At 37.5% G+C, this 25,573-nt stretch overlaps 1 protein-coding gene across 2 annotated transcripts in view; it reads left to right on the forward strand.

Annotated features, from left to right (window-relative positions):
• Positions 1-25,573, forward strand: part of LOC136404475 (ryanodine receptor 2-like) — a 650,806-nt gene that overhangs the window by 312,829 nt on the left and 312,404 nt on the right. For both annotated transcript variants that reach the window (XM_066383777.1, XM_066383773.1), the window contains 2 exons: positions 6,715-6,879; positions 23,305-23,426. In XM_066383777.1, the coding sequence (XP_066239874.1) occupies positions 6,715-6,879; positions 23,305-23,426 (287 nt within the window). The remainder of the gene's footprint in view (positions 1-6,714; positions 6,880-23,304; positions 23,427-25,573) is intronic.

Consider the following 25,573-nt stretch of genomic DNA (forward strand, 5'->3'; position numbering starts at 1 on the left):
TTTATCGTAGATGCATTAGGCCTCTTTGCCAGCATGAGTCTAGTTTTGAAATTTTACAAATCATTCTGATACTCTTAAAATAATAAATGAGAATGGCTTTAAAATCTTATTCTACTATCAATATAGGGAGCACTTTATGGCCATTGGGATGGCTCTGACAGTAGCGTGGACACTCAGTAGGCAACCTCAAAGTCAGGATTTGACAGAAGGATCAACAATTGTTGGCAAATCACGTATTCAGAATGAACAGAAGAAAGTAGGAAGTAGTTTATGATATAACCTTTGTTGGTCCTCTGATTTCCCTAGCTTTACTGAGATATAATTGACGTACCACGTTGTGGAAGTTTAAGGTATACAAAGTGATGATTTGATGTACATCTATATTGCAAAATGATTATGTTGGTCCTCTCTTAAAGAAAACATTTTAGGCCCTGGCCGGCTGGCTCAGTGGTAGAGCGTCGGCCTGGTGTGCAGAAGTCCCGGGTTTGATTCCCGGCCAGGGCACACAGGAGAAGCGCCCATCTGCTTCTCCACCCCTCCCCCTCTCCTTCCTCTCTGTCTCTCTCTTCCCCTCCTGCAGCCGAGGCTCCATTGGAGCAAAGATGGCCCGGGCGCTGGGGATGGCTCCTTGGCCTCTGCCCCAGGTGCTGGAGTGGCTCTGGTCTCGGCAGAGCGACGCCCGGAGGGGCAGAGTATCGCCCCCTGGTGGGCAGAGCGTCGCCCCCTGGTGGGCGTGCCGGGTGGATCCCGGTCGGGCTCATGCGGGAGTCTGTCTGTCTCTCCCCGTTTCTAGCTTCAGAAAAATACAAAAAAAAAAAAAAAAAAAAAAAAAAAAAAAAAAAAGAAAACATTTTAAATAGTGAAGAATTCGGTTTGTTTCATGTAGGTTTTCTTTGTCTTTGTCTTCACTCTCTCTGTTCCTGGGACTAAACCATCACTTTCAAGTGTGTTGAAATGTCAGTTTTAACCAGTGGTGGGATTCAAATAATTTAACAGCTGGTTCTCTGCCCTAAAGACTGTTTTAAGTATAAAAAACTAATATACTGAAAGGTAGTTTACTATTTCATGCATTCAATACTTAAATAAGAACAATCAAAGAGATACAAAAAACTAGATTGTTATAAGAAAGAGTTTAAAAATATTAATTAAAAATATTAAATAATACGTGAAAAAAAATAAAACTGTTAAGATATTTTCATATTGCTTTTTTTAAATTTTATTTTAAAATTATTTTGTGAGAGACAGAGAGGGTCAGAGAGGGACAGACAGGAAGGGAGAGAGATGAGAAGCATCAATTCTTCGTTGTGGCACCTTAGTTGTTCATAGATTGCTTTCTTGTATGTGCCTTGACCAGGGGCGGGGGCTACAGCAGACCGAGTGACCCCTTGCTTAAGTCAGTGACCTTGGACTCATGCTAGTGAGCTGTGCTCAAACCACATGAGCCCACTCTCAAGCTGGTGACCTTGGGGTCTCAAACCTGGGTCCTCCGTGTCCCAGTCAGACGCTCTATCCGCTGCAACACCGCCCGGTCAGGCTCCATATTGCTTCTTGATTGGCACCCTCCTTTGCAATGTTTTTCAGCTATGGACGGAATAAGCATTACTACAGGTGTTTAGAATATGCTATTGTGCAACTGAATGTTAAAAAAGAGTAAGGAACGTAAATTTTTTATTTCCACTTTGGAAGGCTGCCCAAGAGACCACCTTAGAGAGAACCCTGATTACAAGTGCCATTTTAACAACTGATTTGCCAAACTCAACAAAAAGTTGGGTAACGGTTCTACTGAACCAGTGTGAACCAGCTGAATCCCACCACTGGTTTTAACCATAAGGTAGATCTTGTCAATCATATATGTATTATAGTTCCCCCAAGATGTCATTTTTTTAGCTTAAAATGCCACTAAAATATTCCTCTCTATGTGATTTTCTCCAGCTTCCCCTCCCCCATGCACCACAAATAGAAACCAGTTGCTACAGACATGAAATACTAGCCTCAAATAATACTGCCAACAAGATCATGAGGATTATGGAGCAAATGTAAAAATAGAAAGAGGAAAATCATTTTTAGGACATAGTTTTTAGTATGTTATTTTTGTTTGGGATTGAAAAATATTTTAGATGCTTTAAAAAACACACAATAGAAATAATAAAAGTTATTTTATGGGCCAAATAATGTGCTAAGATCCTTATATGCATTATCTCATTTAATTTTAGTTCAACCTTATGGGGTTTAGATGCTATATTTAATCTTAATTTTGGAGATGAGGATCCAGACTTTGAACCTAAGTAGTAAAACTAATGCCCACCTTAACAAAAAATTCAAGATTTAAAAATAATAATAGCAGCTAGAGAAGATGTGTACCTTTCCTGTGATCAGATGAGCACCTATATGGTTGTCTAGTGATGGACTGGATAGCTAAAAAATAAAAGCAAAATGAAGAACGTATTTTTTACCAAAATAGTTATACATTGTAGATATATTTTTATGTAATCAGAATTAGATTCAGAAGAGATTTTTGCAGTAACTCTTTCTTAAGGGGTGCTGACAGCATAGTAGAAAATAATGCCTACTGTGATTTTACAGAGAGATGTGGAAGTTCAGTGGTAGTTTTTATGCTGACCCTTTTTAAGGGCAGTAAACCTGAGAGTGAGCTTACTGAAACCTGCAGAGGTGGCGATGAGGGGTGTCGGTCAGAGCTTGACCAGAGAAGCAGAGCCAATACGAGATAGGCCCATACTCATTGGTCCAGCATACACTCGGGAGGGGATTGCATAGAAAACTGGAGGGCTTCTCAGAAGGTTCTTTGACTTGTTTCACTGCTGCATAGACCCTCCCAGCACAAGCAACTTTGAAATTTGTTCTTTTCACAAACCCATCCATGAGAGTGTGCTCCAAAAATTTCTGAGCACCAGGGGTAAAGAGAGTTAAACACACACACACACACACACACACACACACACACACACACACACACACACACACACACACACACACACACTATGTGTCTCTGCCCTAGATGGGCTGAGGTTGCTTTGCCAGGCAACTCAGTATTTTCTCTGGCCCTGTGGCATTATTAGCTTCATATTTCACCATGACTAAACTATTCTGTGCTGCAATATGACACCCAAAAGGAGCAAATAAAATATTTTTTTGATCTTTTAATTTTCCTAACTCTAACAAGTACCATATTTCCCCATGTATAAGACACACCCTTTTTCGAAAAATTTGGGGTCTAAAAACTGGGTGCGTCTTATATAGTGGTTGTAGTTTTTTTTTAACTTGCATTTTCTGATTTTTCATATGGATGAGGAATTGTATGAATTTTATAATAAATAAAACTTGAGTTCAATAACTTTATGTAATACATTTATTTTTTCAGATTTCAGACCCCAAAAGTAAGATGTGTTTTATACATGGGAGCATCTTATACATGGGAAATACAGTATTTGTCTCAAAGAGAGCTGGCTACTACAGAAACAACACACCGTCATCTAAGGAGAAGGGCTTTTCCTCCCTCTTATCAGCTGCTTGACAGAATCATTCCGGTAGATTTAAGGACAATGTTAGAAATGATGCATTGTGCAGACCACATATTGTTAAGGGTGCTTTCTGAGTAGCGGTTTTGGTTGTGGCAGGCAGTTACACTTGCTGGGCTGAAGCTTCAGCTTTTCTCTTTCTCAGTGGGCAGGTGCTCATATTTCGACTTAGTTATTCCATCTGCCATGTCCTGCCATTATACTGGTCCTCCCTTGAGTGTGCATAGTTTAGTGGTCAACAAGAATTTGGGTGGATTTTATAAGCCAGCAGGGTTTGTGGATACTTCTCTGATTTAGCTTACCTCATTTTCAGGCTGCAGCTGAGCCCGAGTGTGCCCTCACTGGGGGCAGTGAGACGGCGGCTTTCTTCTGCCCAAGCTACAGGCAGACGGGGCCGGGTACCCCAGACGCAGGACAGCTTCTTCTGAATCACCTAGGTGCTGTTTGTCCTTAGAAGTCTGTTCTCCAATTTGTCTCTGATTTTGGTCCTTTTCATGGGCCTTCAAGTAGATTTTTAAAAGTATTTGTTTGAAATTTTGAAGTTATCTATTGAGGATTAGTCCAATAAAACTATTCTATCATTTCCCAAAGCCAGAATAACTCAAAAGAAAAATAAAATCTGAAAGGCGATACTGAAACTAAAGGCTTTAAATTTAAATATAGTGTATAGCTCAGTGTTTTTCAACCACTGGTCAGTAGACCAGTACCAGAAATTTTGTGCCAATCCATGAAAGAGTTGCAACCCTGCTGTTGTATGATCTTCATACTGGTATGAAATTTCTAGTGACTAGACCAGCAGTTGAAAACACTGGTATAGTTAATACAGAATTTTAGTGAGATTATTGCTTGCCTGTTCTGGACTCTTAATTTCTTGTAACACAGGTTAAATTTCTGTGAGATGCTTTTACCAGCTGTCTCATTCTTTTATTTTTATTTATTTACTTTTATTATTATTATTTTTTATTTTAGTGATAGCAGAGGAGGCAGAAACAGACTCCCACATGTCCCCTGACCAGGATCCACCTGGAAAGCCCACTAGGGTGCGATGCTGTGCCCACTGGGTCCCTTGCTCCATTGTAACCAGAGCCATTTTTTAGCGCCTGAGACAGAGGCCATGGAGCCATCCTCAGCGCTCAGGGCCAACTTGCTCCAATCAAGCCACAGCTGCAGGAGGAGAGGAGGAGAAAGATAGAGAGAAGCGAGAGGGGGAAGGGTGGAGAAGCAGATGGGCGCTTCTCCTGTGTGCCCTGACCGGGAATCGAACCTAGGACATCCACACGCAGGGCCAAGGCTCTACCACTTAGCCAACTGGCCAGCGTTCCCGCTGTCCCATTTTTGATGCAGGTTATGCTTCTTTTTGTGGCTGTTCAAAGGGTCTAAATTATTTTCACCAGGATTTCTCCTAAGCCTAAGAAAGAAGAAATGACAAAGAAATAAAAGAAGAAAAGGTCTTTGTTTTTTCATACAGCAGATAACCACACATTTTTTTCCATTGTCACTTTAGCAGTCTTACTGACTCGATAATCAGTCATCATGAAGTTTTACAAACTTCTAATCCAGAGTAATGTGAACCATTTTAGTAAGAAACAAAGTATGACTTCACAGTTAGTAATTGTGACCCATCAAAACACAAATCTATAAATAGACCACAAACTAATTTCCTTGGATAAAAGAAAAAAACCTTAAAAATTTAGACACTCATTATTTAATCTGATGAGATAATGACATTGTTATATTTCCCCCCCAGGATTTAATTTTCCTATTGGTAGGGTTGCTATAAAGTAGATTAGTAGTTTATCTTCTTTGATAGAAAGAAAATGGAATACTTATTATCTCTTTTATTGCAGATACTTAGACTAGTATTTCAGATTATTTGCATAGTGGTTAAATCAACCTAATTTATAAATGTATTCATTTTCTTATATGGCCTTGGCCTTAAGAATTTCAATTCATTTTAATTTTCAATTGTTGATGGAAGGTTATAATCATTTTTGAGTGAGTATGAATAGAGTTTCAAATAACATGGAAAATAGTGTATATTAGAATTTTGTTTTTACTTGACTTTTCCTTTTTGTATAATAGGCATGAATTATACTCCAACATAATCTTCCAAAGCATTATATAACTGTTACTATTTTCAAACAACAGTCCAATCAAAGGCATAAAAGAAACTTAAATTTAACAAGGAAAACTAAACCCAGGAGAAGAATAAGAAATCACTAAAGGAATTATTGCAACCTAAAGAATATTAGATTTTTTTCTCTGTTGTGTTAAGGAGTGTACAGAACTTTAAGACAGTGAATTACTGATGATCAGGACTAAAATAGGAGGGAAGTGGGAAGGGAGGCGCTGAAGGAGGGAGCGTAAAATAGAGAGATTTGAAAGAAACATTTAGCTGGTGTCAGAGCATCAGTTGCTTCATAGCAGAGGCAGGTTAGCCCAGTAGCCCTTCAGGAGTGAGTAGCTCTGTGTCCAAGGTGGAAATTGCAGTATTGGTACCCGAATTACAGCAGTTTTGAACAGTTCTAAAGAAATCATCATTAACATCCTTGCCAACATAATCACCATTATCATCATCATATAAATTTTTCTGTTATGGCTAAAAATTTTTCTATCAGTGTGAATAATTCAAGAATATGTTATTTATTTTTAAAATTTTCTACTTGAATCTTCAGTAGAGGTTGAACTGCTAGAATAAAATATTTGACCATTATTATGTCAGGAGATTTCAGAGGGCTGAATTTTTCAAGGAACATATTTACAACAAGGCAGAATTCTTTCAGCATAAAGAAGTAGTTTCTTTTTCTTTCTTCTTTTTCAAGTGAGATGAGGGGAGATAGACTCCCGCATGTGCCCCAACAGGGATCCACCCAGCATCCCCTGTCTGTGGCTGATGCTCTGCCCATTTGTGGCCATGGCTTGCAACAGAGCCATCCTCACCACCCGGGGTTGATGTGCTTGAACCAATCAAACCATGGCTGCAGGAGGAGAATAGAGAGAGAAAAAAGGGGAAGAAGAGGAGTGGAGAAGCAGATGGTCACTTCTCTTGTGTGCTCTGATTGGGAATTGAACCTGAGACATCCACACTCTGGGCTGACACTATACCACAGAGCTAACTGGTCAGGGCCTAAAGTAATAGTTTTCAAACTTTTATTCCCTCTTTTTCCTCTCTCCTTAGGAAAAACTGGATGCAGGGGTGAGAAAGGACGTCGATGGCATGGGGACCTCAGAGATCAAGTACGGAGACTCGGTCTGCTACATCCAGCACGTGAACACGGGCCTGTGGCTGACGTACCAGGCTGTGGACGTGAAGTCTGTGAGAATGGGAGCCATCCAGCGGAAGGTGAGGTGATAGGGAAATGCTGTTTACTGCAGTCGTCTCTTATGACTTAAAGTCACAAGCATAAGGCAAAGGAGATAGCCAACACTTTCAGCCACCTGCTGATATTTGTTATGGACATGCTAAACAATACATCCCACCATAGTAAACTCTGGTTTTGTAAGGTGAACACAGCTGGATGTTACATCACTGCTTTAAATATTAAGGGAAGAGATACTCCTTTGCGGGTTGTAGCTTAATTTACCTCCGGACAAATCCACTTTGTCCTTGTGCTGCTGGTGGCGTGGTGTTTCTACCTTGCAGACGCTCATACCTTCTCACCGCTATGTCCTACGCTGACTTCCCTGTGCTTACAAGATTTCTCTATTGTTGGAGATAGAAATTCATAGTTTTATTATGTAAATTTTATTTTACCCTGAGTTTGTTTATAACTGTTATGCTTTAGATTTGAATCAATAATTAATCACTTTCAATGTTTCTAAATAGTTAACCTATACCTATACAATTTTTATATTATTTTTTCATATTTTATTAAATTTATTGGATGATATTGGCTAATAAATTATGTAGGTTTCAAGTGTACATCTCTATAATACAGCGTCTGCTCATTGCATTGTGTGCTCACCACGCAAAGTTAGATTTCCTTTCACCATTTATTTGACCCCCTTTACCCTCTGTTCTCTCCCTACCCCCTGCCCTCTGGTAACCACCGTACTGTTCTCTGTCTATGAGGTTTTGTTTATTTGTTGTTTTCAATTTTATATCCCACATATGACTGATTTCGCTTAGCTTGGTATTTTCAAGATCCATACATGTTGTCACAAATGGCAATATTTCACCTTTCTTTCGGCTGAGTAGTAGTCCACTGTGCATGTGCACCACATCTTCTTTACCCAGTCCTCTATCGAAGGACACGTTGGCTTTTTCCGAGTTGGCCTCTGTGAGAGGAGTGCTGCTGCCGTGAACGCAGGGCACATATATCTGTACAAATAAATGTTTTCAAATGTTTTGGACTACCACGCTCTTTGAGGGTGACGTGACATCCTCCTTAAGCTGAACTCACCACCTCTCTGCCCTGTGCTCCTTTGCTCTTCAGTGGATCCTGACGCATCTTCATTGGTTTGGTTCCCCAGCATGACTCAGCACATTGCTTACAGTCTCCATGGGGAAAAAAGTGGCTTTTTCTCACACATTGTTTTCTGTCTTTCAAATATTATTTTAAACACTTTTTTTCTCCACCCAATTCCTATCTATCTACCAGAGATTAAGTTTATCAGAAGTTTTTCCTGACTCCCAGCTTATCCCTAACATCTAGACTCTTTTGTGGTCTCATAATATTTGTGGGTAACTTATTAAATTTTACAAGCAGTCCCTTTGCTATTTTATTTACTAGTCTACACATCTTCATCTCCTAATTAGTGGGTACCCTTAGGGAAAGGACATTGTACTAAATTGTTTCTATTTCATATTTTTACACCAACATGTAACCCAGTGCACAGAACCAAACAAATAACAAGACACATATTATTTCTACAGATGTGAGCCCTTTGGAAGGAATTCTGTGGTGGGACAGAAGCTTAATTTCAGTATACTTGTTAATCATAACACACATGTTCCAGTGTAGATTGTTCAGCATTATTGTAGTCTGTATAGAGTGAGCGGTGCTGTATTTAAGGAAGTTAGCAGCTGATTCTGCTCTGAGGAGCGTGGGCTTAAATGCTTCCCTTGTACCGTCATCCTCAGAGTGTCAGGTAAGATCCTGGGACAACATCCTGTCCACTCAACCTCCTGGATTGTTACCATTACTCATCAAATGTTAGAGGTGAAGCTTATATACACTGAAATGCAAAGAAATTAACTACAGTTTTGACAAATGGATACATTTATGTGACCCACACATGTCACACTGTGGCACATCCCATATTGTCTAGAAAGTTGCCCACCATGCTCTCCCAGGTTATCCCAGCCCCTTCCTCCGTAGGGGAAGCTGCTTTCATGACCTTTCCACACCACAGGTTAGTTTTGCCTCGCGTGGAACTTGATGCAGGTGAAATCATACACACACTCCCTTTGGTACGTTGCTTCTGTCACTCAGCAGAAGATCTCTGACTTATGTCCTGTATGTTTTTCATTGGGGTCCAAAGAGTTGAAGCTGCTTTTTAAGGTCTTCAGAAGCCAGAAAGCCAGGAGTTGGGCAATGTTCAGTTAGTTCACTGTCAGGGTGGAGGGACAAAAAGGAACAGGCATGACAAAGGTATATAATTGTGATTTACTAGACTATGGGAACATGGACCACAGCTGTTATTTCTGTTCTTAACATGTAGCACAGCACCTGGACCAGATGTGCAGTCAGTGTTGAGTTGATGAGATCCTATCTGCATCTGTTAGCTTGGTCTCCAGCTGGGTTGAGGTTGCAGACTTTGGTGCCAGGAGTGCTGCATTTGCATCCGGAGGTGAATAGCTGATGTCTAGATTGTGGCCAGAGAATCTGATAGGACTTCCAGCAAATTTCTATTTTGATAATGACATTTGGCCATGAATCTTCTATCAGATTTAGCAGATGTTTATCATTTAGTCTAAATAGTTTATTTTGAAAAATTTTAAACATACAAAAAAAGTTGGAAGACCAACCAGTGGATATCCATGTGTCCTTGAATTAGACTCAACAATTATTAATAGTTTTTAGTAGTTTCTTTCCCTGTGTCCCTCCCTTCTTCCTCTCTCTGTATGTATACATGTGTATGTATCTGTATGTGCATACACACATCTACGCACATCCACAGTACCACTCTTACACTTAATGATGATAATTCCATTACATCATCCAATATCCCATTCATGTTCATATTTCTTTTATTGTCCCAAGAATGTCTTTTATAGATCGTTCAAATTCAAGATCCATTCAAGGTTTGTAGAGTAATTTGGTTTTTTAATGTAGAAGAGTTCCTCATCTGGTTTTTTCCTGTGCCACTGAATGTTTTAAGAATCCAGGCCAGTTACAGAATACCTTACATTCAGGATGCGTTTGCCTGTTTTCCCCCACTGCTTTGGTTCCTTATGATCTAATTTGAAATTAGATCTATGGCTGTGCTCTTTATATCAGTTGCTGTCATCCACTTGTGGTTATTTGGTGCTTGAATGTGGCTAACACTACAGGTACAGAACTTTTAATTTAATTTTAATTAATTTAAATTTGAAAACCTATACTTGAGTAAGTTATTAGAAAATGTTTATGCATGGTTGGAGCAACTTTTAATTTTGATTAATTTTAATTAATTTAAATTTGAAGAGCTGTATTGAGTAAGGTATTACAAAACCATTTATGCATGTTTGGAGCAACTTAGGCACGTGAATGGGCTTTTCTAACTATGTAAATGTCATGAATCCCGAAAACAAATCAAGTATTTTCAGTAATAAATGGGTATCCATAATAAGGTATTCTATAAGTATAAAATACCTTCTGGATTTTGAAGAAAAAATATAAAATATCCCATTAAACACTGTGAATATTTTTTACATGTTAAAATAGTATTTTAGATATATTAAGTCAAGTATGTTATTAAAATTTTATCTTTAAAAATACTTTTATTAATATGGGTTCTAGAAAATTCAAAGCAACACATTTTACAAATCCCTCTGCCTCCCATATCCACGCTTCCCTTGGTCACTGTCACTCTCCAGGATAAAAGCTGGTCACTGTCACTCTTCCCGGATAAAAGCTGGTCACTGTTACTCTCCAGGATAAAAGCTGTCATTGCTTGTGATGCTGGGATGAGTTCTGTTATTGGGCTCTTACTATATTGACAGTGATTTTATTGGATTCTCCATACTGTATTCCCTGGTGTTAAATGTTAATATTTACCAGAAAGATAAATGTTCAAAATAAATTTCACAAATCATAAACAACTGAAAGGGGAAATAAGGAAAAAGTTTGTTCTTGGATATCACTTATAAGAGCTCACTTATATCACATTGTCTTTAATGCTTTTATTAAAAGTCCAATATGATATACGGTTGTGGGAGAAATATAGATATAAATGGTAACTTGTAAACACATTTTTTAAGAGATAGAAATAAATTTCTATTAGAATCTACTCCTCAATCTTAAGAAATGATGACATCTTGCCATTTACAACAACATGGATGGAACTTGAGAACATTATACTGAGTGAAATAAGGAAATCAGAAAAAGCTAAGAACTCTATGATTTCACATATAGTTGTGATATAAAAATGAGACTCATAGACATAGATAATAGTGTAGTGGTTACTAGGAAGAGGAGGTTGTGTGGAAGGGGAATAAGGAGGGACAAATATATGATGATGAAAAATGATTTGACTTTGGGTGATGGGCACACAACACAATAAAAAATTCAAATGCTATGGAAATATTTACCTGAAACGTGTATAGGCTCATTGATCAATGTCACTCCATTAAATTTAATTTTCTAAATAAAATAACAAATAACTCTTTAGGTATTATATCCCCATTCAATATACTTAAATGTTAAATGCAAAAAATAAAAGAAAAGCTTAAATAATCATCTTTTACCATTTTTTGCTCATGTATGCCTTGAATGAATTTTAAAACTGAATACCCCATTTATATACTTTCACTGAGAGTTGACTTGGTGTGGTGAACCCACAATGTAAGATAAAGATGTAGAAATGTGCCCCTGAAACCTGTATAATTTTATTAACCAATGTCAACCCAATAAAGTTAATTAAAAATTAAAAAATAAGCTTAAGGAATTACAAATGAAAGTATTTCTGCTGTAAATATGAACATTTTGCATCAAACTCTGTATATCTTTTAAATGTATTCTATGGAAACTAAATACCTAGTTTGCACAACGTCCTTGTTTCATTCTGTTGAATTGCATAAAACACCACTACTTGACAATTTTCCCTTCCCAGTGAATCTCGTATCAGTTCACTCTGCACACCTTTACATCTGGGTGAGGCTTCACCTCCGTGTGCAGGACTTACACAGCCTCTTCCCAGTCTCTCTGCCCTCGGTTGACCTTGTCCCAGCCACTGTGACTTTATGACTGCCATGCTCGAACCCTTCCTACTGTCACTTCCTGTGGTCACCCAGTATCCTTACCACCCCAGATCAGATTCTGTTCCTCCTCTCCCTCTGCACCCCCCCCCCCAATCTTCAGTCCACAGCAGGGATGCCAGGATTCTCAATTGTTTCCCTGCTGTCTTCTCCCTTAACCATGGTTTAAAGTCAAAATGGGACCTATGTTCTCCATCATGGCTAATGGAGAGTTTGCCTTTTGGTCAAGTGTCTTAGGCAGTGGTTGGCAAACTCATTAGTCAACAGAGCCAAATATCAACAGTACAACGATTGAAATTTCTTTTGAGAGCCACATTTTTTAAACTTAAACTATACAGGTAGGTACATTGTTATTAACTTAATTAGGGTACTCCTAAGCTGGCCTTTGCTAAAAACTCAAGGGGCCAAAGAGCTGCATGTGGCAAACAAGTCACCGTTTGCCGAACAGGGTCCTAGGGGTCTGGAGAAGTTGACTAGTCTTGTTTGCGCTGGTGAAGGAACAAGTGAAACAGACTTCCTAGACCACAGGAGAGATCATCTGATTAGAACCTATCCTGTAAACATATCACCACTTTTAGAACCATCTACCCTGTAAATCCTTATGGGGAGACTTCAGTGTGGTCATGAATCTAGATCTCCTCATTTTTATATGCTTCCAAGTTACCTAGGGTCTGCAAATCATTTAATTTTCAAGAAAAGCATTTGGTGCCATCTTCGCCCATCTTTACGTGTTTAAAACTGTTCTTCTGTTGCCTATTCATATGAGTAAAACTTGGTGAATTAAAAGTATCTGACTCACTAGTCATAGCTTTTATATGTCCTACTTGATGTGACTATTCATGTTTTGCTGAAGAAATATAAATGTATTGATTGCAGACCAATACTCAGACCACACTGGGGTGTTACAAATGTATAACTTCTATATTGTATTACCTTTTAAAAAACATAAAAACTCTGAATTATGAAATGCATGTGTCACCAAGAGTTTTTGATAGGTATACTTAGGTCTTTTCAATAAAAACTGGGAGGAGAATTGTTCAACCACGTCTTTGGTTTCTTTTTTTTTTTTTTATAAATAAATTTTTATTAATGTTAATGGGTGACATCAATAAATCAGGGTACATATATTCAAAGAAAACATGTCCAGGTTATCTTGTCATTAAATTATGTTGCATACCCATCACCCAAAGTCAGATTGTCCTCTGTCATCTTCTGTCTAGTTTTCTTTGTGCCCCTCCCCTCCCCCAATCCCTTCCATCTCTTCCCCCCTACCCCCCACACTCTTGTACATGTCTCTTAGTCTCGTTTTTATGTCCCACCAATGTATGGAATTATGCAGTTCTTGTTTTTTTCTGATTTATTTATTTCACTCCATATAATGTTATCAAGATCCCAGCATTTTGTTGTAAATGATTTGATGTCATCATTTCTTATGGCTGAGTATATTCCATAGTGTATATGTGCTACATCTTCTTTATCCAGTCTTCTATTGAAGGGCTTTTTGGTTGTTTCCATTTCTTGCCCACTGTGAACAATGCTGCAATGAACATGGGGCTACATGTGTCTTTATGTATCAATGTTTCTGAGTTTTTGGGGTCTATACCCAGTAGAGCAGGGGTCCCCAAACTTTTTACACAGGGGGTCAGTTCACTGTCCCTCAGACCATTGGAGGGCCAGACTATAAAAAAAACTATGAACAAATCCCTATGCAAACTGCACATATCTTATTTTAAAGTAAAAAAAACAAAATGAGAACAAATACAATATTTAAAATAAAGAACAAGTAAATTTAAATCAACAAACTGACCAGTATTTCAATGGGAACTATGCTCCTCTCACCGACCACCAATGAAAGAGGTGCCCCTTCCGGAAGTGCGGTGGGGGCCAGATAAATGGCCTCAGGGGGCCGCATGCGGCCGCGAGCCGTAGTTTGGGGACCCCTGCAGTAGAGAGATTGCTGGGTCATAAGGTAGTTCTATTTGCAGTTTTTTGAGGAACCACCATACTTTCTTCCATAATGGTTGTACTACTTTACATTCCCACCAACAGTGAATGAGGGTTCCTTTTTCACCACAGCCTCTCCAACATTTGCTATTACCTGTCTTGTTGATAATAGCTAATTTAACAGGTGTGAGGTGGCATCTCATTGTAGTTTTGATATGCATTTCTCTAATAACTAATGAAGATGAGCATCTTTTCATATATCTGTTGGCCATTTGTATTTCTTCCTGGGAGAAGTGTCTGTTCATGTCCTCTTCACATTTTTTATTGGATTGTTTGTTTGTTTGTTGTTGAGTTTTATGAGTTCTTTGTATATTTTGGATATTAGGCCCTTCTCTGAGCTGTTGTTTGAAAATATCATTTCCCATTTAGTTGGCTGTCTGTTTATTTTGATATCAGTTTCTCTTGTTGAGCAAAAACTTTTTATTCTGATGTAGTCCCATTCATTTATCTTTGCCTTCATTTCTCTTGCCTTTGGAGTCAAATTCATAAAATGCTCTTTAAAACCCAGGTCCATGAGTTTAGTACCTATGTCTTCTTCTATGTACTTTGTTGTTTCAGGTCTTATATTTAGGTCTTTGATTCATTTTGAATTAATTTTAGTAAAAGGGGATAAGCTGAGGTCGAGTTTCATTCTTTTGCATGTGGCATTCCAGTTTTCCCAGCACCATTTGTTGAAGAGGCTTTTTTTTCTTCATTGTGTATTGTTAGCCCCTTTATCAAAATTATTTGACCATATATATGTGGTTTTATTTCTGGATTTCTATTCTGTTCCATTGGTCTGAGTGTCTATTTTTCTGCCAATACCATGCTGTTTTGATTGTCGTGGCCCTATAATATATTAATAGTTTGAGGTCAGGTATTGTAATGCCCCTAGCTTCATTCTTTTTCTTTAGGATTACTTGGGCTATTCGGGGTTTTTTATAGTTCCATATGAATCTGATGATTTTTTGTTCTATTTCTTTAAAAAATGTCATTGGAATTTTGATGGGAATTGCATTAAATTTATAAATTGCTTTGAGTAATATAGCCATTTTGATTATATTTATTCTTCCTATCCAAGAACAAGGAATATTTTTTCATCTCATTGTATCTTTTTCGATTTTTCTTAACAATGCTTTGTAGTTTTCATTATATAGGTCCTTTACATTCTTTGTTTTGTTTATTCCTAGGTATTTTATTTTTTGTTGCTATCTTGGGATTATTTTTTTGAGTTCGTTTTCTAATATTTTATTGTTGGCATATAGAAAGGCTATGGACTTTTGTATATTAATTTTGTATCCTGCGACCTTACTGTATTGGTTTATTGTTTCTAGTAATCTTTTTGTGGAGTCTTTGGGGTTTTCGATGTATAGGATCATATCATCTGCAAAAAATGATACCTTTCCTTCTTCTTTTCCAATATGGATGCCTTTTATTTCTTTTTCTTGTTTGATTGCTCTGGCCAGAACTTTTAACACCACATTAAATAAGAGTGGAGAGAGTGGACAACCCTGTCGTGTTCCTGATTTAAGGTGGAAAGTCCTCAGTTTTATGCCATTTAATATGATGTTGGCTGATGGTTTATCATATATGACCTTTATTATGTTGAGATATTTTTCTTCTATACCCATTTTGTTGAGTGTCTTAAACATAAAGTTGTGTTGTATTTTATTGAATGCCTTTTCTGCATCTATGGATAAGCTCAAGTGGTTTTTGTTCTTAGTTTTGTTGATACGGTATATTACGTTAACCGTTTTACGTATGTTGAACCATCCTTGAGATTCTGGGATGAATCCCACTTGATCATGATGTATTATTTTTTTAATATGTTGTTGTATTCGATTTGCCAGTATTTTGTTTAGTATTTTAGCATCTGTATTCATTAGAGATATTGGTCTGCAGTTATCTTTTTTTGTGCCATCCTTGCCAGGTTTCGGTATGAGGGTTATGTTGGCCTCATAAAACGTGTTTGGAAGTATTGCTTCTTCTTCAATTTTTCGAAAGACTTTGAGTAGAATAGGAACCAAGTGTTTGAATGTTTGATAGAATTCACTAGTATAACCGTCTGGGCCTGGACTTTTATTTTTGGGGAGGTTTTTATAGTTTTTTCTATATCCTCCCTGCTAATTGGTCTTTTTAGGCATTCTGCTTGTTCATGTCTCAGTCTAGGAAGGTTGTATTGTTCTAGGAATTTATCCATTTCTTCTAGATTGTTGAATTTGGTGGCATGTAGTTTTTTGTAGTATTCTACAATAATTCTTTGTATATCTATGATGTCTGAGGTGATTTCTCCTCTTTCATTTTGGATTTTGTTTATATGAGTCCTTTCTCTTTTTTCCTTGGTGAGTCTTGCCAAAGGTTTGTCAATTTTGTTGATCTTTTCAAAGAACCAGCTCATTTTATTAATTTTTTCTATAGTTTTTCTGTTCTTTATTTTATTTATTTCTGCTCTGATTTTTATTATTTCCTTTCTTCAGCTGGTTTTGGGTTGTCTTTGTTCTTCTTTTTCTAGTTCCTGAAGGTGTGAAGTTAAGTGGTTCACTTGAGCTCTCTCTTGTTTGTTCATATAGGCCTGAAGTGATATGAACTTTTCTCTTATTACTGCTTTTGCTGCATCCCAGAGATTCTGTTATGTAGTATTGTCATTTTCATTTGTCTGTATATATCTTTTGATCTCTGCACTTATTTCTTCTTTGACCCATTCATTTTTTAAAAGTATGTTGTTTAGTTTCCACATTTTTGTGGGTTTTTTTCCCTCTTTTTTGCAGTTGAATTCTAGTTTTAAGGCTTTATGATCATTAAATATGCTTGGTACAATTTCAGTTTTTCTGAATTTGCTTATGTTATTTTTGTGGCCCAACATATGGTCAATTCTTTAGAATGTTCCATGTACACTAGAGTAAAAGGTATACTCTGTCGCTTAGGGATGAAGTGTCCTGTAGATGTCTATCATATCCAGGTGCTCTAGTGTTTCGTTTAAGGCCAATATATCTTTATTGATTCTCTGTTTGGATGACCGATCTAGAGCCATCAGCAGTGTATTGAGGTCTCCAAGTATGATTGTATTTTTGTAAGTTTTTATTTTTAGGTCAATGAGTAGCTGTCTTATATATTTTGGTGCTCCTTGGTTTGGTGCATATATATTAAGGATTGTTATGTCTTCTTGATTCAGTATCCCCTTAATCATTATGAAATGACCATTTTTGTCTCTGAGTACTTTTTCTGTCTTGTAGTCAGCATTATTAGATATGAGTCTTGCTACACCTGCATTTTTTTAGTTGTTATTTGCTTGGAGTATGTTTTCCAGCCTTTCACTTTGAATTTGTTTTTATCCTTGTTGCTTAGATGTGTTTCTTGTAGGCAGAATACAGTTGGATTTTCTTTTTTAATCCATTCTGCTACTCTGTGTCTTTTTTTTTATTGGTAAGTTTCATCCATTTACATTTAGTGTAATTATTGACACTTGTGGGTTCCCTATTGACGTTTTATAAATTGCTTTGTGTTAGTTTTGTATTTTGTTTGATTCTTCTCTTTTGTTTTTCTATCATTTGTTTTTGTTTGTTTGTATTCCATACTTCTTTCCTCTGTTGCTACCTTTTTTAAGTCATATGCTTCTGTGGTGGTTTTTTCAAGGGTGGTTACCATTAAGTAATGAGAAGGATACCTACCATATTCATTGTAGTACCCTGTCTTATGAGTGTTTCTGCACTTCATTGTCTTTTGCTACTGTTAATCTCCATCCTGTTCCTTTTTTTTTTTTTTGCTTTTGTTGTCACAGTTTAAATTTGATTTTATTGTGTTCTTGGTGGAGTTTTTACTTGTGGTTTTGTTTTATTTTGTTCTTTGAATCTGGTTGGAAAACCCCCTTTAGTATTTCCTAGAGTGGGGTTTTCTGATGATAAATTCCCTCATCTTTTCTGTATTTGTGTATGTTTTCATTTCTCCTTCATATTTGAAGGATAGCTTTGATGGGTATAGTATTCTTGGCTGAAAGTTCCTCTCTTCTAGGGCTTTAAATATTGGGGTCCACTCTCTTCTAGCTTGTAGAGTTTCTGCTGAGAAATCTGATAATAATTTAATAGGCTTTCCTTTATATGTTGTATTCTTCTTTTCCTGGCTGCCTTGAGAATTTTTTCTTTGTCATTGGTTTGTACTATTTTCATTATGATGTACCTTAGAGTAGGTTTGTTGCGGTTAAGAAAACTTTGAGTTCTGTTTGCTTCTTGAATTTGAGGCTTTAGTTCTTTCCACAGGTTTGGGAAGTTCTCCTCTACTATTTGTTCGGATATATTCTCCATTCCATTTTCTCTCCCTTCTTCCTCTAATATACCTATTATTCTTATGTTATTCTTTTTGATAGTCAGACAATTCCTGTAGGGCTTTCTCATTTTTTTAAATTTTTGAGTCTCTCTCTTCTTCTCTCTGCTGTGCCTGAAGTTGCTTGTCTTCTATGTCACTAATCCTACCTTCTATCTGGCCTGTTCTATTAGCTAAGTTTGTTACCTCGTTTTTCAGTTCATGAATTGAGTTTTTCATCTGTGTTTGATTTGTTTTTATAGTTTCAATTTCCTTGGTAATATATTCTTTGTGTTTGTTGAGTTGTTTTCTGAGCTCCCTAAATTGCCTTTCTGTGTTTTCTTGTATATCTCTGAGTATTTTTAGGATTTGTATTTTAAATTCTCTGTCATTTAGCTCCAAGGTTTCCAATATATTAAATTTTTTCTCCATAGATTTTTCCACATCTATCTGTGCTACTTCTCTATCTTTTGTATCCATGATATTTGATTTCCTTTTTCTTAATGGTATCTGAGGGTGGTCTTGTTGATAGCACTAATGAGAATTAATAAAGAATGAAAAGTAAAAAATAAAAAAGTAAATAATAAAAATAAATAAAATGGAAAAAATTTGGAAAAAAACCACAAAAAAAACAAAAATAATTTATTATTCCCCCCCCCTTTTCTTTCTTCTCTTCCCCTCCTCTCCCTTCCTCCTTCAGAAAATATCCTGATGAGCTGTGAATTATATTATGCAAAATGGAACAAAAACTGTCTATAATGGAGGGCCTGAGTTGGGGGGGGAAGTGTTAAAGGGGCAAAAAAGAAAGTAGGGACCCACAAAATGCAAAAAAGGAAAAAATTTGGGTCAAGTATAAAATGATTTGCTTGTAAGTGATGGTCGGCTAAGAGATATATGACAGGGATAAGAAGGAAACAGGAAAAAGGAAAAAGAAACCATTGAATTAATTGGAGCAAAAACTAAATATATAGAATGGAGATCCTGGGTTGGGAGGAATGCTAATGAGTTAAAAAGCAAAGTAAAATGCACCCTAAACGCCACCAAAAATTCCTTGAGTCCCAAATTAAATAATTTGTTCGTGATTGAGGATTGAATGAGAGGAAAAGTAAAAGGAGAAAAGAAGAAACTAATAGAGAGGGAGAAATAAGAAAAAGGAGAACAGGAAAAGAAGAAAAAAGAAAAACAGAGAGAGAGAGAGAGTTAAGGGTTTTGGATTGTAACCCTCATGGAGAGTAAGGAGGAAGAAAAGAAATAAAATATAACACTTATGGGTAGTGTATTTCAAGAAGACGAAAGAATAAGAGGGGCAGAGAATAAGAGGACCAAGATGGAGGAAATAGAAATAATAATAATAAAGGCAAGAAGATGAAAGATACAAAAAAATAGTGGAACAAGTTATAAAGTCTGTGGACTTTTCTTGATTTTGAGAGGTTAACTTCTTTTTTCTTTTTCTTTCCCCTCCCTCTTCCTGGTCGGTGACTTTGTACCCCAGGCTCTGCCCCTGTGTCACGCTTAGGTAGAGATTTGTAGTTGATGAGACTCTACGGCGATGTCATATATTAGGCTTCAGTCTCGTTGGTAGTCAAGTCTTGTTAGTGTTTGCAGGCTCTGACAATGAAAGAGTCCATTTTCCCAGAGCCTCTTTCCTAATCTCTCCTTCCTGGATTAGCAGCCTGATGATCCAGCTATGAGGCTGCTGCTGCCTCTGTCTGGGGAGTAAGAGGCTCAAAATGCTGGCAAATCCCCACTCTATCCCCATTCAATGCAGGGCTCTGGGAAAGGCTCTGGCAATCAGAGCCGCCAGCGTAATCAGGCAGGGCTGGGAGCCAGTTGCTCTCAAGGTGACTTTCTATGAGCTTCCAGGCCTGTTCAGGACACCTAGCACTCTGTGGGACCACTCTACCCAGGCTTTCTGCACTTAGTAAACTGTTTTGGCTGGGAGGAAGATGCCCTAGTCGCTGCCTTCAGTACAGGAGGTCTTAACATCTGCCAAGTCCCTCTTTTTAGTGGTATATCCCTGAGTATGAAAGCTCTGCCAATCAGAAGTTGCCCCCACCCCTTTAGCAAGAGGCACTAAAAAATATCATGCCTCTTGTCTTAGATCGCTGAACTGAGAGAGATCTTGTCAATTAGAGCCGTGTAGGTCAGTTGGGAGGTGAGCAGACTGTGGGTTAAGCTAATTTCAGCGATTGGATCCGCAGATCTGCTCCAAAAAGGACTGCAAGCTGCCCGAGCGCCCCTCCCCTGATGCTTCATTGTTAGCTTGAATGGCTGGGTGAGGTGCCCCGCCCGCCTATAGAGAATGTCGGGCGTAGGGAAGTTCGCTTTGCCGCACTCCCCGTGCGCCGCTGGCAGCTGCTGCTCGCGGCGGGCGCGGGTATTTGCTCGCGTTGGCTGATTCACAACAGGCACACTCTTTCCTCATCTTGAATGAACGTCTGTGATGCGGCCTAGCTTCCTTCATACCCTTAGCCCCCCCGACTCTCAGTTCCAAGTGAAAGCAGCCTTTGCTCAGGTTAGTGAGGAAGGCAGAGTGTTCCTTTGCCCGACTTATTTTCTTCAGGGTTGATTATATATTTAGTCAATTTTTTGCTCGATCCTACCTTTGCCTTCAGTGTGTGGAACTCCCAGATGCCCCAAATATAGATTTTTCCATCTTTGGTTGATGAACTTGTTGAAATTTTGGGGAGATTTGTCAGTCGCACTCCTCACGGCGCCATTTCTCTGATGTCACTCTATTTGTGAGATTTTAAATGCGTCCTGATTTCAAAAAGTTTGAGAACCATTGACTTAAGTTGCTATTCCTATTTTACTTAGATTTTTTTGAAAAATTAGAAATTAATGCTGTATTTTATCAATTGAAGGGAAATTAAAATGTTTTAGTGTTCTTTAATTTTTTGATGTTAATGGAAATGATGATATTGAAGAATCCTTAAATTTGTAGACTAAACCCTATCTGGCCATAGTTTATTCTTTTAAAATCTCACTAGGTTCTATTCATATTTTACTTAGAATTATTACATATCTGTATAGGTGAAATTAATTTTTCTTTGTTTATTGATACTGAAATTTGAATTTCATACAATTTTCATGTGTCATGGCTTTTGTGTGTGTGTGTTTGTGTGTGTGTGTGTAAAATGTAATAACCATTTTTAGCTCACCGGCTGTACAAAAATAGGCACTAGGTTATAGTTTGTTAACTTCTAGTGAAGATTAAGCTACAATGTAGAGTTTCTGTTCTTTGAAGGTTTTTGGAACTCAACTGTGAAACCATCTAGTCCTTGGGTTTCTTAAATATTAGATTTTCAATTTCCTTTACAATCTCTTTTAAATAAATTGATCTCATCATATTTTCTACTTAGTTGGGGGATCCTTTCAATGAGTCTTAATTTGCTAGGAAGCCATCTATTTTTTGTGGGATACTCAGTTACATTTGTTATTTTTTATTGTATATTTTTTCCCCATGGAAGTATTATCATATGATAATTTTATAAATTTAATTTTCTTTGTATCTTAATGTCCCTGTTTTTTCTTTTTTAATTTTGTTTTTAGGCTGGACTGTGTGAGGTTTACCTCTTTTATTTGTCTCCTTAAGGAATCAAATTTTTGGTTTTAAAAAAATCCTTCTTTGGCCCTGGCGAGTTGGCTCAGCGGTAGAGCATCGGCCTGGCGTGCGGGGGACCCGGGTTTGATTCCCAGCCAGGGCACATAGGAGAAGCGCCCATCTGCTTCTCCACCCCCGCCCCCCCTCCTTCCTCTCTGTCTCTCTCTTCCCCTCCCGCAGCCAAGGCTCCATTGGAGCAAAGATGGCCCGGGCACTGGGGATGGCTCCTTGGCCTCTGCCCCAGGCGCTAGAGTGGCTCTGGTCGCCGCAGAGCGACGCCCCGGAGGGGCAGAGCATCGCCCCCTGGTGGGCAGAGCGTCGCCCCTGGTGGGCGTGCCGGGTGGATCCCGGTCGGGCGCATGCGGGAGTCCATCTGACTGTCTCTCCCCGTTTCCAGCTTCAGAAAAATACAAAAAAGAAAAAAAAAATGAAAAAAAAAAATCCTTCTTAGTATTTTATTTCTAGCTTATTAAACGCTCTTTTTAGCTTCTTTAACCCCCTTTTTCCACCTTGTTTTTTTTGTATAGTCTTAAAAATCAGGAACATGCTCCTTCATTTTAGTCATGTTTTTTCTTTGTCAGTGAAGCATTTAAGGTCTGTAATTGCCTTTGAATAATGATATAGCCCTGTTCCATTGATTTGCTATACAGAGTTCCATTTTACATTGCTGTCTAGATAGTTTGTAATTTTAATTCTCTTACTGATTTTAACTCAGTATACCTGCTAGGTGACTGAACTGTCTCACTCAAAGTGTTGAGTGAAGAAATGAGACACAGTAGGGGCCACAGCATGGTTCAATTCATATATAGCACACATGTCATCTTCAGTGTTCAAAGTCAGAAAGTGGGACCACTGTGGAGGACAGGGTAGGAAGGGAGCTCTCGGCAGACTGGGATGTGCTGCAGTCTTCTCTCTCTTGCTCTGAGTATTGTTCACACAGTGTGTTCACTTTGTGAAAATCATTCCACTGTTCACTTAAGATTTTTGCACTTATTTCTGCTAATGTCAGACTTTCATAGTAAGCCAAAAAACAAAAGGTCTAACAGAAGAACTAATAAAATAAAAATGCATTTTTTAAAGAATTTAAATGTTTTAGAAACATTGTTCAGCACTTACCAATTAACCAATCTGTGTTCAAAACTATTGTGTAATTGGAATACCAATGATCTTCTTTGCTGCTTTGATCACGGTTTGTTGGACTTGGGTCACCAAACATGACATGAGAAAACACATGGTATTTGTTTTTGCTCAACTCAGTACAATAACCGATTCATTCTTTAAAACTATGACTGAATGAATATATTGAATGGCTAGGTTGTCCAAGGACCCATGCATATTATTTTACCTTATACATAGCAGTTCTACAGCCCCTTCTACCTGTCTTGATTCTGTTTATTGTTACTGCTTTTTTTAGTGTGCATCTTTTTAACCCCATTTGGAATAGAGATGTTGGGAGTAATGGCATAAAATCTGCCTCCTCACAGGCTATTATGCATCATGAGGGACACATGGATGATGGCATAAATTTATCCAGATCACAGCATGAAGAGTCACGGACAGCACGGGTCATCCGGAGCACAGTCTTTCTTTTCAATAGATTTATAAGGTACATTTTCTTTTGTTGTGGTGGTCATTTTACCTATTACCTCAATTCCTTACTGATTTTAAAAATTAATAATTCTAAAAAGTACTATAGTGGTAAATCTCATACAGTGTGAGAGGTCAACCGAACAACTTTGAAAGCACCAGTTAGATGGTTTTAGTCTTTCTTTTCAATGACCTTTTAAAAGAAATGTGCCTGGCTGGGTAACTCATTTGGTTTGAGCTTTGTCCTGATATGGCAAGGTCATGAGTTTGATCCCTGGTCAGGACCCATACAAGAATCAATCAATGAATGTCTAACAAGTAGACAGACAAATTCATGTTTCTCTCTCTCTTTTTCTTCTCTTTCTAAAATAATTTTTAAAAAATTATAAAAAGAAATGTGCTTTCAGAAGTTGTATGTGTAACTTTTTATCAATAGCTCTTAACTCAGGATTATTCTATAATATACCGTTATGCTGGACTTATTTAATTCCCTTTACCCTGAAGGTAATACTTTTTGAATTTTGAACTGTATTAAAAAATCAACTGTATATTGTAATGAATAAGTTTACCCACCTAATAATGGAAAAATTGCATCTCTAAAAATTAAATCAAGCTCATGGACAAAGTGTTTCTGGTAACCTTACATATATATAGACTATGGCCTGTGATGAATATCATAAAACTTTAAACTTTGCCAGTTTGATGGAAAAAATGTATGTGTGTGTGTATACGCAAATATATATTTATACTTTTTAAAATTTGCATTTATTTGAGAATTGTGAAAATGGTTGTATTTCATATTTACTGACTAGATTTCTTCATTTAGTTTTCTTTTGTGATTTACCCCATTATTTATTAATATTTTATTAGCCTTCCATAATCTTATGTTGTTAGAGATTTTAATTTCCTGTCTGTCATCATATATAAATTGCAAATATTTTTCTAATTTATTGGTTTGAAAAAGAATTTTAAAGTGTTTTTTAATAGTTTACTCATTAAATCATGTTTTGTTCTGAAACAGTGTAATTAATAATTTTAGAGTCTTAGTAGCATTTGTCTGGTAAGAGGCTTCTAGAAAGGAATTGAATGGTTATGTTTCTTTTTATTTATTTATTTATTTTTTTTTTTCTGAAGCTGGAAATGGGGAGAGAGAGTCAGATAGACTCCCGCATGCGCCCGACCGGGATCCACCTGGAATGCCCACCAGGGGCGACGCTCTGACCACCAGGGGGCGATGCTCTGCCCCTCCGGGGTGTTGCTCTGTCGCAACCAGAGCCACTCTAGCGCCTGGGGCAGAGGCCAAGGAGCCATCCCCAGCGCCCGGGCCATATTTGCTCCAATAGAGCCTTGGCTGCGGGAGGGGAAGAGAGAGACAGAGAGGAATGAGGGGGGGTGGAGAAGCAAATGGGCACTTCTCCTATGTGCCCTGGCCGGGAATCGAACCCGGGTCCCCCGCACGCCAGGCCGACGCTCTACCGCTGAGCCAACCGGCCAGGGCTGGTTATGTTTCTAATAGCAGACATATTGTACTTAATAATCTAGAAACAGACAATTACTATTGCTTCTCTTTAGGTTTGAACATATAGAGTTCAAACCTAACTTGTGAGTTCATATGGTTTAGTACCATGAGCATTGAGTATGACTATATTATAAATATATTTATGAATTAATGGGCTACAATGTTTAGAACAGAAATATTTTCATTGCATATGAATTTTCATTATAAAGGGGAGAAATGATTGTTTTTGCAAAGTCATTTCTGTTGCTTTTTGGATATAAAAAAACATACAGACCTGATAACACTAGGACACTAGGTAATAGATGAGTTTATTGATATAAATAATTTGGAATTTCAGGCAGAAACTTGAGAATAATCATGCAGTTTTACTATTTCTACTATATATAAGGCTGAAGTTAAATATTCCCAAATCATTAGTGACTATGTAAATAATGATTCATTTAAATAATAATTTTTAGTATCATAAACTTTGAAGATAATCAAATTCTCATTTATAAGGCTTTTCTTCTTTTCTAAAATATAATTTCCAATGTAGCCAGATAATTAGCCAGAGGCATTTCATGGAATAAAATATTGTCATACATTTTTTACTTTTATTTTCTTAAAGATGTATTCTTCCTTTTTTTAAAAAATATTTTATTTTATTC

This window comes from Saccopteryx leptura, chromosome 1, assembly GCF_036850995.1.
Source record: "Saccopteryx leptura isolate mSacLep1 chromosome 1, mSacLep1_pri_phased_curated, whole genome shotgun sequence".
NCBI classification, from domain to species: domain Eukaryota; kingdom Metazoa; phylum Chordata; class Mammalia; order Chiroptera; family Emballonuridae; genus Saccopteryx; species Saccopteryx leptura.